Consider the following 13,408-nt stretch of genomic DNA (forward strand, 5'->3'; position numbering starts at 1 on the left):
CAGGAGAACCTACGCCGTCCACGGCGAGAATAAAACCAGAAGGGCAACCATGCTCGCGGGGCCCTTCTTCGCTGCTTTTGTGTGTATTTCGGGCCGGCCGCCAGCCCGCCACTTACAGGCCTGCCATAATGTACTAGATCCGTTTCCCAGCATTTCCAGCGGTAAATAGTGTGAACGGAACCACGTTACTGAATCGAATGCGTGTGAACGGAAGCCTTTTTTGCGCTTGCGTATGGCGTTTTACGCGTATGCGCCTCCTTGTAGGGCGGGGTCTAAGCCAAACTATGATGCCGGTCGAGCAGAGATCCTGCTTTTTTAAAGTAAAGTTACACACATATAGACCTAAATATAGTCATATAGGGAAGAGACGGAAGTCTTAACTATATATCCTTTTGTTAAACATATGACAAATCATGTGACCGGTGATGAGCAGAGCATCGTCCTACTGTGCCAGGGGCTTAAGCGCCCTGGACCAGGCCCCAGCCCATATTTAACCCCTGGGTATTGTGAGGAGCCTATATGGCATTACCTGCTGAAGCTCACCAAAAGTTAACATATCATAGTTCAAAGTTTTTTGTCCAATTGCTTTATTATTGGTCAAATATTTGGTTTCTAATGGTTTCCTGAGGAGTTTTACTGGAATGAAAGGAGCACAGATTCTACAGAAGCAAAAAGCAGCCATTACTGCATTTAAACCTGACCTTCACAGAGGGTTGAAGTTCTGTGGAAGGAGGCCTTCAGTAAGTCTGTCTGCACTCTTGTTTTAGTTTTTGCTATCTTAAAATCAATATAGTTAAGGCTCATGTGGAGGTAAAGTGTGTTGCCAATGTACCGGTTAGAACTCAAAGTGCGATGAGGTCTTAAAATGTATGGAAAGGGGTCTTAAAAAGGTCTTAAAAGGTATTAAATTTGACTTCAGGATTCCGTGCATATACCCTGCACTGTTAGCAGTGACCGATTGACCCGAAGCTCCGCAGCTGTAGCTAGGTGCTGCTAATGAGACTCAGGTCTCAATTTGTTACTTTTTGGCTTTTTTATTATGAATTTATCAAGCATATCTTCCTCTTCGAAATCCCAGTTGTACTTCGCTAAACACGCAGTGCCTGGGAGGGTGCGTTTGATTGTTCCACACCCCACCTCATTTATGGACTAGGTCATGTTAGACAAGCAATTCCAGTGGTTAGATTTAGGGTAAGTTCCATGTGTTTTTTTTTTTTGTATTCACTTAAGAGAAAGGGATTCAGAAACAATCTTCACAAGTTGGGCTCGAGGTAACATTAACAAAAGCTAACTGTTGTTTAGACTATGTTCCCCCCTTCTTAAACTTATGAAATCAATTGAGAAAATATTGAACAACTCTTCATACAGGCCACATCCACACAGCTTTAAAGTTGTAGGAAGCTGAAGCATTGCATTCGTTGCCAGCGCCTAGTTGTAGTTTCTAAGGTATTAGAAAGTTTGTTTTCTGGAAGGGGTTTAGCATAGGATCCAATTCCCTTGGGATGCTGTCAAGAACTGTTTTACAATCAATATCGTGTTTAAGTTTTCCAACCCTGCTTCAAAGGTCCATCATACAAGATGGGGGACTATTGGCAGCTGCTGATAATAACATTCATCATATGGTTACTAATTGTTGTCTTTTTTGTCCTCTAGGTTGCACTGTCCATCTACAGTAGCGCAGAATGGACAGAGGAAACATGTTTGGGCCTCGAGTTTTTTGCAGCCAATTAGGCTTGGGCGGTATGGACGGTATTACGTATACCAGGGTATTTCGAAATCCCGTCCGGTATGATTTTCAATATCGTGACGTCACAGACTGTGCGCCAAAATCACAGATGCGTTTCATTCTATTACACCTGACACAGAGTTTGACAGGGACAACATTGGTTGTAATGCCACAGCACGCGCCAGCAGAGGGCCAGTCCGTCCTTTCCCCGCTCTCAGAGCTCAGCACAGAGCTGAGCTGAGCAAGATGGCGGCAGCATTTGCCGGCCCCGAACTCGGACAACTAGTAAAAAAGAAAAATGCCTCTGCGCCTGTTTGGGACTATTTTGGGTTTACTCGTCGCCAGTGACTTCATCCAGCACAACGAGAGACAGAGGCACTTCTTTGGGACTGTTTAAGACGGGGTGAGTGAGTGTTGACATTTTTTAATCCTATGCAACTGGTTGATGGTTTTGTAGTCGAGGTCGGACGGTTTTAAAAACGAAAGCATTTACGTGCTAAACATTCACGCGAGTAATCCAATGAATCAAATGGAAATAAGGTTTTTAACACATGCACGGAATAATATTGCCAAACTAGTTAGTGAATATAGCAAACTTTATTCAATAAGTCAAGTATTTACTCCCGGAAAATGTTTATGTATGATGATATATTGTTAACTTAGCTCACAATGGAAACAACGTCGGACATCTACAAACGCGTCCTGTATCCGATCTCAAAATGTGCCATTTGCACAATGTGTCATGTATGCAGCCCTTGTTTTGCACTTGCGCGCATGTCGCAGCACTTTGCGAGCGTCTACCGGCTCGGGCTGCATTTTACACCGAACATATAATATACCGTTCGAAACATCTATTTGCCGCCGAACGCCACCTCGCTCAAGTCGACCCAAGTCATACCGTCATATACCGTATACCACGGTATGATGTCAGCAAGGTATGACGGTATGAAAAAAATGATACCGCCCAAGCCTACAGCCAATATACATTCTCCTACAAACTTGGGATAGGAGGGTGTTAGACTTTGTTATACATACTAAATCCTGCACACTGCTCCTTCAAATTGACAATGTGAACATATGTCGCCATTTTGCAATTTCTGTTATTTTCAGTTGAGAATGTTTCAAAGTAATCTTAAAAAATTAAACTTACTTTTTGTTTATACTGTTTATAAGTAGATGTTTAAATATGAAATGCTGTATTCATTAATGGTTGTATAATTCTACAAATATTTTTATATTTTAAGTTTTAACATTTTTAAGTAATTGTTACCTACAGAACATTTTGTGCTTTCTTTTTATTGAACGTCTTTGATTGGAAAATGTTTGAAAAAAGCTGTAAAATAACAGTATTCTACCTGTAAACTTTGGGTTCTGTATTTTCTTTCTGTTTGATCATAAAAATCTAATAAAAAAAAAATGTAAAAAACGGTTTTTCTCATCAGAACTTTATTTAAAGTATTTGAATGTAACATTTTAAGACAATGGATTTTGAAAAGAGAGGAAACATCTATAACACTTTTCCTGTAAAATCTTTAAGGACAATTCCTGTTTATTAATTGCTTTTGCACTTTATTTCAGTGAAAGTATTTTACTTTAATTTAAGGGTTTTTGTTTGGCAGCCGCTGCTGCCAGTACTTTGAACGTTTTTTTACGAGTTTTCTTTTTTACAGTGTAGCCTATTTTGATTCGACCCAACTGGACTCACGGGTGAGATGCTTTTTGTGCATTTTTGCTTGCTGTATGTGGATGACGTGATTAGTCACGTCATCCAATGGTATTTGATAGGAAACCATTGTATGAGCTTCCTCCAGGAAGTACCGGAGCTGGGGACTACAGTTATGCACGTCTATCATTGTAAATTGCTGGCTACTCATCAGCATTACTTTTACAGTACACTTTGTAAATTCACAGTAAATTACTGGCAACTCTTTTGCATTACTTTCACAGTACACATTGTAAATTACTGGCAACTCCTACATTGCTTTCACAATAGAAATTTAAACGTACAGGCCCTTGTTGTAATGCATGTACAACAAAATGATGTAATTCCCCAGTAACATACTGTATGTAATATCACAGTAATTCCTTAGTCATTGAAGCTGTGAAGTTACAGTATACAGTTTTACCTTTACAACAATGCATTGTTATATCATGGATGTGAAATTACAATACATTGCTGTGAAGAGATTCACAATATCATGGAGGTGAAATTACAATACATTGCAGTTCATTCACAGTAAATTGCTGTGAACCTTACTGTGAAAGTCATGCAAAAAGTTGCCATGTAATTATTGTGAATTCACGGTGAATATTTTTACAGTGTGCAGGTAACACATCCTGTGAATCCCAGCTGGTTTCTAAGAGAAGCTGCAAGTTTGATGCTCAAGTATCTATGCAGCAGTCAATGTACGGTGCCCATGCAAGTACGTTACCCATTGCAACAGTGTGAGTTAAGCATATATTTTTTTACAGTTTTTGGACAATAATGGAGCTTAGATGGTGAAGATGTGTCATAAACAGAAAATTGTTATCAGTAGGAAGAAATTAATGTTGCTTTGGGTATTTTCCCAGGCACCAAACAGTGTTTATGGGATTGTTTGTCATGCTTTTCAGTAACGTAAAATCAACTGGCCCTAATAACACAACACTTTTTGAAAGAGTGTAGCATGGGCTACATTTTGCAGCAGATCTGAATTTCTCAGACTGGGTACGTGTTTTTTTTGGCATTATTTGTTGACAGCATTCTCCGAGTGCCCTTCTTGTCTTTCTTTACTTTTTTTAATTGTCTTTAATGATTTAATCTTTGCTTTAAAAATGTGACATTACCATATTTTATTCGTATAGTTTCTGCACATTCACCTTCATTTGTTTACTATTCCAGTCAACTGTGAAGCACTTTCAACCACAATGATCTGCATGAATGATGCTAATAGTTTCACTGATTACTTGATAATGAAGGGTGGTGACAAAGCAGATTTGCAGAATCTGAGACAAGAGGTAAGAAAATGTTCCTCTAACTTGAATGTGTCATTGTGTTTGTTGTGTGGTTCATAAGTTGATATTTCTGTTTGTCTTTAGTCCTCAGCAGCCATAATCTGGATGCTTTTCAACGGCAAATCGAGGGAGAAGATGAAACTGTGGGCGGACACAGTCGTTGACCTCCCATAGGCGGAGAAGGATGTGATGATCAGCGTTAGAGCTGCTGCAGAAGCCGTGAGGAGACTTGTTTCTGCACAGTGGGGATCCCTGTGGGGACTTCGACAGTGGGTGGGAGAGACCTCAGACAGCTGTACCCCTTGAGAGAGGGACACAAAAAAAAGGTTATGAGGAGCAGATGTAACACCACTCACTATGGAGCTGATGACATGTCAGGGTCGCTGGAATTTGTCACTTTGTAATCACTCATGTTGTAAAACCCATGTTGTTGTCCTTTCTTACAGCTCAAAGTGAAAGCAGAAATAAAAGCATTCAACAGGAGTAAAAACAAAACAGCCAGTAAGCTACTTCAAATCCAAGAGTGCATTTATGTAACCGGTGTTGGAAACAATTAGCACGTCATTGTCCCAGTATGTAAGAGTGTGTTCTCCAGGTGAGCCTCTGTTCATGTCCAATACGGATAACTCACATCCCATTAGTACCACAACACACTAAGTGTTTACAGCGTTCTGTACTCAAACACTCAAACGTGTCACGGCGGACGGGTGGTGCAAGTTTGACGTTTGGCAGTGCGTGGGCATCCGCTTCAGCAGACCATGCCCAGAATAACTGTTACACACACACACACACACACACACACACACACACACACACACACACACACACACACACACACACACACACACACACACACACACACTGCTCGGCATCAGGATTCAACTTAAAACAAACCATCAGGAGGCCCCGTCACATCCACTCAGCAACAGACAGACAGGCCTGTTTACACACACACACACACACAATAACTTGTGAGCATGTGCACACATACAGTACAGACAGACGCCTACCATGAATGAGTTTTCGGCTGGACCTGATTACTCTTTGGGAACCAGCCACACACACTCAAAAGTGTCAGTCATCAAGTCATAAACGAAGAATTTGTATTGAAAATGCAATATACAGTTTAGTCGATAAAAGCCATATTTTTAAACAGCAACATTCCCCTTTATCCAACCAAAGTGTTAGGTTCCTTAACGATGAATGTGTTGCACTCTGTGGTTGCACATGAAGGCCCCAACGTTTCATTGCAACCCAATTACCCACAAATTATTAATAATTAGTCCATGGACACGCAAATCAACAGCATGCTAGCGGCCCTGAAGGCGCAAAATGATCGGAAAGGCTCATTGCAGACTGATCATCAAACTTCCGCATTAATGGTAACCTGAGGCTTGTGCGGGCTTGTGCCAAATTGGATTTGAATCTCTCGTTTCCGCTTTTGTGCCTAATGAGAGGAAACACGTGTGCCAAACATCCCCGGAACGGGACACTTGCAGATTTGCGCTGGATTAAGCATCATAAAAACAATCCAGCAGCAGTTTCCTGTTGTGTGCAGCAGCGCCAGGCGTCACTTGCCTACACGCCAGCCATCACTGGGCTGACATCCCATAATCCCGTGACGAAGATTTATGAGTTGACTGTTGAAGACAACATGGAAAAATAATCTCTCAGATTTGTGGGAACACATGTCATCAACTATTTCTATCGACGTGTTTTTATTCGGGCCTGTGCGCACGGACAGTTATTTCTGTTGCACTCTTTCCTGTTAGGCCGCGTGTTTAGCAGTTTTTTGTTCCGGTTTTGGGAGAAAAACGACAAGTTAGGAAAATAATAAACATAAATCCAGGCCACAGTTCTGAAACAGGTTATGATGACAGAGAGCATGAGATTCCGGTTGGTCATAGTTCTCCATTTCCCGGCTGTTGTCAGAGATTTCCATCAGCAAGCAAACCAACCGTGTCGTAAACACAGCCCTCATTTGTTTTCTCCTCACAGCAATTATATCATGTGATTAAAAAACATTTTAAATAGAGCCTTCGCTGACTTTTATTTGTGTAAAGCGGATCTATTTCATGTCGAGCAGTAATGTAATAATCCCGAGCTGTCATTACGGCCTAGTTTTCCCCCCAGTGCGCCGAACTCCATCTGATCTCCGCCCTTATGAGAACCAGACCAAACTCTCACCGGGAACCGCAAAAAGAAAAAAAGAAAACACTTTTATACCGGAGGAACGGGAGACAAGAGACCACTTTAGGAAAAGCCTTCAAATTAAAATAAGAAATGTTAGCTTCAACAGAAATGCAGCCAGTTTCAGGGAGATATTTCACCTTCCAGATGGTTTGAATTAAAATAGCCTACTTAAATATGTGTGCCTCGGGTCCCCCTCCGGCACTGCTCAATGCTCAATCTATTTATCCATCGGATGTTTAAGGGAAGCAATATGGACAACACGGAAGTCAATCAGAAAAAAATGAAATTTTGATCACATTGGAAGCTTAGATCCTATGTTTATGCTGTTTCCTCAATAATATATGGCTATTTTTTCGGCCATCTATTGTCACATTTCAAATTTGGAATCCACTAAATCTGTATTATATCAGGCTACATAATTCAATAAATCTAAGGGAAAAAGCCCGATTTTTACCATTCAGCCATAACTGTTTTACCAGTGGCACCGTGCGTAAATATGCTGCTGCTTGTATTGGAAGCTCAAATGCCACTGACTCCAATGAACACTGGAAAAAGTATTTACTGAGTGTCGTTTTTTTTTCTTAAACTGTAGTGGGAAAATAATAATCGATTGGACAATTTAAATGTAACGTTGCACATTGACTTTATTTGCCACCTGTTGATACTGATAAAGTGATCAACAGGTGTTTCAAGGTGGTGACATTTCCAAAAATTGATTTATTTTAAGAGGACATTTGTTTATTTTTTCACTTTTTCACTAACATTTAACTCTAATGTTGAGACAACAGTATTGTTTTAGGCCGGGATAAGCATTAGGATGTATGTTTTTTGTAGCGCAGGCCCATGAGGAGTGCACGCTGCGCTCTTCCCTCCCTCTCTGTGACGCGCAGAGGGGAACCAGAGGAACAAGCCCTCTGTGAGGCAGAGAGGAAAGGGGAGACACAAAAACGGATTAAGGGGGGAGAAGGGGAAATATTGTAGGGAGGAGGAGAGGCGTTCCAATAATCAAGGATTTTGGATGAAGGCGCGCGTCTCGGAGAACACGGGAAGGCACCGGATCAATTACGCAGCGTCACAGAGCCGCCGTGAGAGAAGAGGGGCTCCCTGAGGTGCTGCTGCTGCTTGTTCTACCCCGTCCTGAATGCGCTGGGACTCTGAAACTTGTGCGGAACACAATCACAGATCAGACGGATATACGAGTCGCAGAAAGACGGGATCTTTCGCCAAGATGCAGGGTCTGAGTTCCCGGGCTCACGCGTTCTCTGTGGAGGCGCTGGTCGGGAAACCCTGCAAGAGGATGAAAGTATCGGATGAGTCAAGTTCAGCTGCAGACACCGGCAGCGAGACGAGCACCTTCACCGGTGAGCCAAGGACTGCCGGATTTTTCGAACACCTTTACGCATTTTACGCACAGAATGGAACGATAACACAATCTTTGTTACTTTGCTTCAGACACATCCGTTGATTACACTCTGACAATTTAATTTTATATATACATGTATTCCTTGATTGTGTCAGCATTGTTTATCGAGAGGGGCCATTTTTTGCTAATACTCTTCTTTCTTCTTCTTGTCAAATGAAGCCACGGTCTGTCACTTTAAAGGACTATTAGTTTCAGCTTTTTCTAATAAATAGGAAAACTGTTAACATTTAAGTTGACTTCTAAATTATTTTAGAAAACACAGCCTCAATAGGCTTTTTTTCTCTCCTCACTCATCCTAGTCTTTGCCCCTTTTTATAGGCCTGAACGAATATCCTGTCAGTCAGATGAAGAAAGCCGGTTCATCAACTCCGAGGAGGGCAGAAGATACTTCCTGTGACCCGGAGAGACAGCCTGTCAGGTCCGGGGCCGAGGAGGCTGACCCCGGTGTAGAGGAGAGCAAGCCCAAGGAGAGCGACCTCCTCCCGGACAGAGAGGTCCGAGTGGAGCTGCAGGGCTCCGAGCTGTGGAAGAGGTTCTATGAGATCGGAACCGAGATGATCATCACCAAAGCTGGCAGGTACAACATCTGGATGAGAAAGACCAGTATGGTGTTTTGCTGTAAACAGTGGCCTTCAGGTGCCTTATTCTATCCTGCAACACTTTCAAACGTATTTGGCTTATATACCCGGGGTCGTGGGAAGAGACATTTTCTAGGTCTATTTATTTATACTTTTAAATTTAAAAACTACACAAAAGTAATATATAATTTAATGAGATTTAGTGTTGGGTCTTTTACTATTAAAATGTTCGATAGTTTCGTTCAATATGATACGAAAACGAATCCAAATTAACTTTAATAACATACAGTAAGAACTGGCTTCCAGGCCCTTACTTTTTAAACGGAGATGACCTTATTTAAATAAAAGTATTTTAATATCAAACGTTATCAAAATTATCTTATTTCATTTTAGTTTCCGTGTTCAAGTCAGTTACATGCAATACAAGCATGATAGGTCATTATCAGTGATAAGATGCATATTATAACATTTACATGAACTTTTCCGCGATCACTTCGAGAACGGCTGTGAACAGCCAATCAGAAGTCAGCATCTTAATACAAAAATAAATAAAGGCTTATCACCAGTTCTGGTGTTATAGCTATGTTATCCTGCAACCGTTTTCATTTGTATAAATACAAGCAATTTATAATCTCATGGTCTATAAAAAGCTAATATTTTAGAATAGAAAAAAAAATAGTGCCCATTATAGCCTAACATGTGAGGTAGATTTATAGGTTTTGTGAATTATTAAATTGTATTGGATTAAATTAAACGCACATTTCTCGTCGTCATGGACACATTTATTTATTTTTTAAATAAGGATCCATAACTATCAATTATATTATGCAACTGTGACAGATGTTCTATATGTTTCAGTTTAAAGAAATGTATTTGATAGGTTTTTTTTTTTTTACCTCTTCCATGTATGAATTATAGGGACATAACTATACCTGCTGAAATCTATGTTCCGTTTATTCTATTACGGGGAACACGCGCTATAAATCTCCGCATGAATGTGTCCTCATGGCCCCTCGAGGACTCTGAGCTCTCCTCTGAACTTGGCCGAGAGGTCCTTTTCCTAAAGTATCTGATCTGTTTGTGTGAGAATGTAAAATACAAGACGGCTAAATATCCTCTTGAGTAGAAAATATTCAATAAATTTAAAAAAATGATTTCCTCTTCTCGCGTTAGGAGAATGTTCCCCTCTGTGCGCGTCAAAGTGCGCAACCTTGACCCGAGCCAGCAGTACTACATCGCGATGGACGTCATGCCCGTGGATTCCAAACGCTACAGGTGTGTATTTTATTACCTGAACTCCCTCAGTGTCTCTGGTTTACGTACTAACACGCATGTATCCGGGCAGGTATGTGTACCACAGCTCGCAGTGGATGGTGGCGGGGAACACGGACCACTCCTGCATCTCCCCGCGGCTCTACGTGCACCCGGACTCCCCGTGCGCGGGAGAGACGTGGATGCGTCAGGTGATCAGCTTCGACCGGGTCAAACTCACCAACAACGAGATGGACGATAAGGGGCATGTAGGTAACCCATCTGAGCATGCACAGTATCACCTGATAACAGATATAAATCATGTAGATCAGACCATTTACATTTATTCTACTCTTTTCTTTCTTTGAATTGCACATTTTTACTTAATATTTGTTTAATTCTATTTGTTATCCTTTATTTATAAATGTATTTTTTCATTGTGTATTGTGAAAACTTCCACAAGACCTAATTTCACCCAGGCTAAATAAAGTATTCTGATTGATACATGTCCTGGGATCGATATTTAACTTTTTCAAAACCCAGATATAACTTTATATTTCTTCAAAGAAGAGAGATCTTGTTATATGTAAATGGGTTTTATTATTAGTTTTTTTATTTGGTTGCTGTCACATATTTAACCATAGTGCCATACTGGCTGGTTCCATTGAGAGCCAGTGTGTTTTTAGGGATAAAGGAAGTGGAAATCCTTCTCCGCTGCAGAACTTCCTGTAAAGATTAACTGATGTGCAGATGTGACAGATGTGGTGACTGGAGAGGCTGTAGGTGGATTTTTACTTGATCCCCGTGTTTATAAAACCACACTGGAATTGGTGTGTTTAGGCGATTCTTTTTTCTGGAGGAGTAGAAAGTGTAGAAACAGCCTCAGAATCTCGTGTGAAGCTGTGGTCAGTTCACCGCACCGCCTCTCTGGAACCATCACTACTTTTAAACACTAATATTGTGTTGATTGTAGTACATATTTAGATCTGTTTGGGATTACATTTTGAAGTGTACCTGCTTTGTGTATTTTGGAAAAAAATACTTTCTCCCTTGAAACCCTACATTAGTGTTTACATCTCAGGCAAACCCCAGGAAAAACCTTAGATTGTTTTACTTACCAACTTAAAAGTGGTCAAACTGTTAATTTATTTATTGAACTTTGGCTGTTTATTATAATAAAACAAATCTAAAATATGCAAAATGAGAATGGTAAATAATTCTGAATTCTATTATGTAAATCCTGAATGTTGAGAACTTAATCTTACTTTTTTAGAGGAGATTTATTTAAAATCCTTCTACTTCTATGAAAAAGCAATCTGTTAAATATTTATATAATGCACTAATGTGCACATTATTTAATTTTTTTATCATTAGAAAAGCATATTAAAAAGATTCTTCACTAGTTTTACGAGCGTAACAGCCATCCACTGCTTTTTTGCAAGTTAACATTGTGTGGTTTTAGTTTACATAGCATGTTGTGAAAATAAATTATAATTTTATTGCAATATTACATTTAAATATAATTTGGATTACTTTTTTATAGAGCTTAATGGTGACATTTATCAAGCCAAAATGCTCTCGGATGCTAGACTCTCAACAATGATAATACGTTTATTTTCTCTGTCTAATGTTTCACACATTCAACAATGTGTCCAAATGATTTCCAATTTATTTCACATAAATTGGAAATCATTTGGACACATTTTTGAACCAAAAGAGCAATTTAAAGACATATTATTTTTGCAGTTTTTTTTTTTACAAGTCTTTTATATATTTCACTATTGTCTGAAACATTTTATAAAAAAAGTTTAATTAGTTAATAAAAAATAATCTTGAAATAAATAAGAATGAAGTGAACCTTGCAGCCCTATATATCTATTTTAATGTTGTCCCTCTTAGAGATAGTGATATAATAGAGGTTCATCCTGTAAAGTGTCATTTTATGTCTCAATCCAGATCATTCTCCAGTCGATGCACAAATACAAGCCACGTGTGCACGTCATCAGGCACGACCCTCGCATGGACCTGTCGCAGATCCAATCGCTGCCTGCTGAGGGAGTGCACAGCTTCTCCTTCCCTGAAACGGAGTTCACCACAGTCACAGCCTACCAGAACCAACAGGTAGCAACCACTGAAACGTATCCTATATAGAACAGCCAAACATGTAGCACACACTATGGATTTGAAACGGCAGCTGAAACAGAGAAGAATGGGATATATTGGAAATGTTTGGTTTTAAACAGCAGAATTTGTTTCTGTTTCTGTAGAACCATGCTACAAAATCCCATCCTACACCTTTTACGCGCCAGAAAGCAACACATTTCAATGGCCATGCCAAAAGTGTCTGTAGTGTCCTTCAATGAGCCAAATCTACAGCTCAAAAACACTGTGCTCTCAGCTAAATCTTGAGTTGCAGTGTCTTGATTTTCAGTTCCTCGTAGCGGGCGTGTGTTCCCGTGCAGGGGATCTGACCCCACTGTTGGGCGCGGCTCCTCCAGTAACTAAGGCGTCCGCGAGGACTGCCAGCTCTTTTCATCAGGGCTCATTTTACGATCAGCGAACGTATTATTACAGAAACTCAATAACAAGCTGTGACCGGGCCCACTGCTGAAGTCCGCAGCCCATAAAAGCACCAAATAAAACCGTACGACCTCCAAGAACCCTGTTTGACATGGCTGATCGCCCTGGGTGCTGCTGGGAGATGCAGTCCCAGAGGGGGGAGCCCTGCCACTCTCCATGCTGTTGTAAAAGCTGAGCTCATTGTTGGCTTAACATGTCAGCGGCTGACACGTCCAGTCTAACCCATGTTCTTCTTTCCCGGGCAAGATCACAAAACTGAAGATCGACAGGAACCCGTTCGCCAAGGGCTTCAGAGATCCAGGAAGGAATAGGTACGGTAAAACCTCACCAAACATCCACACTTTTTGTTTTAATTCAGAAAGTGGACCCGAGAGGGATTGGAGGTTCAACCGCCGACATTCGAAACCATGTAAAACCTTCCAATGAAGCTGAAATGTGTAGTGCTGAATTTCGCACCTCTCAAAAGCAATATTTAAATACCTGGAATAACACGTTGCAGTGCTTTTACAGGACATGTGTGTTTGTGTGTGCAGGGGAGTGTTGGATGGCCTTTTGGAGTCCTATCCCTGGAGAGGCCCTCTCAGCTTGGACTTCAAGCCGTTCACCATACAGCTCCAAGGTACTGTGCTGCAGCTCTTATTACCTTCGCCAGGTGTTATATAG

At 40.7% G+C, this 13,408-nt stretch overlaps 1 protein-coding gene across 1 annotated transcript in view; it reads left to right on the forward strand.

Annotated features, from left to right (window-relative positions):
• The first annotated feature begins 10,087 nt into the window (after positions 1-10,087).
• Positions 10,088-13,408, forward strand: part of tbx22 (T-box transcription factor 22) — a 4,502-nt gene continuing 1,181 nt past the window's right edge. Inside the window, exons 1-5 of the mRNA XM_010771969.1 lie at positions 10,088-10,189; positions 10,260-10,434; positions 12,122-12,286; positions 12,992-13,056; positions 13,279-13,364. Of these exons, the coding sequence (XP_010770271.1) occupies positions 10,092-10,189; positions 10,260-10,434; positions 12,122-12,286; positions 12,992-13,056; positions 13,279-13,364 (589 nt within the window). The 5' untranslated portion in view covers positions 10,088-10,091. The remainder of the gene's footprint in view (positions 10,190-10,259; positions 10,435-12,121; positions 12,287-12,991; positions 13,057-13,278; positions 13,365-13,408) is intronic.

Source organism: Notothenia coriiceps, unplaced genomic scaffold (assembly GCF_000735185.1).
Source record: "Notothenia coriiceps isolate Sejong01 unplaced genomic scaffold, NC01 NC01_scaffold00010734, whole genome shotgun sequence".
NCBI lineage: Eukaryota > Metazoa > Chordata > Actinopteri > Perciformes > Nototheniidae > Notothenia > Notothenia coriiceps.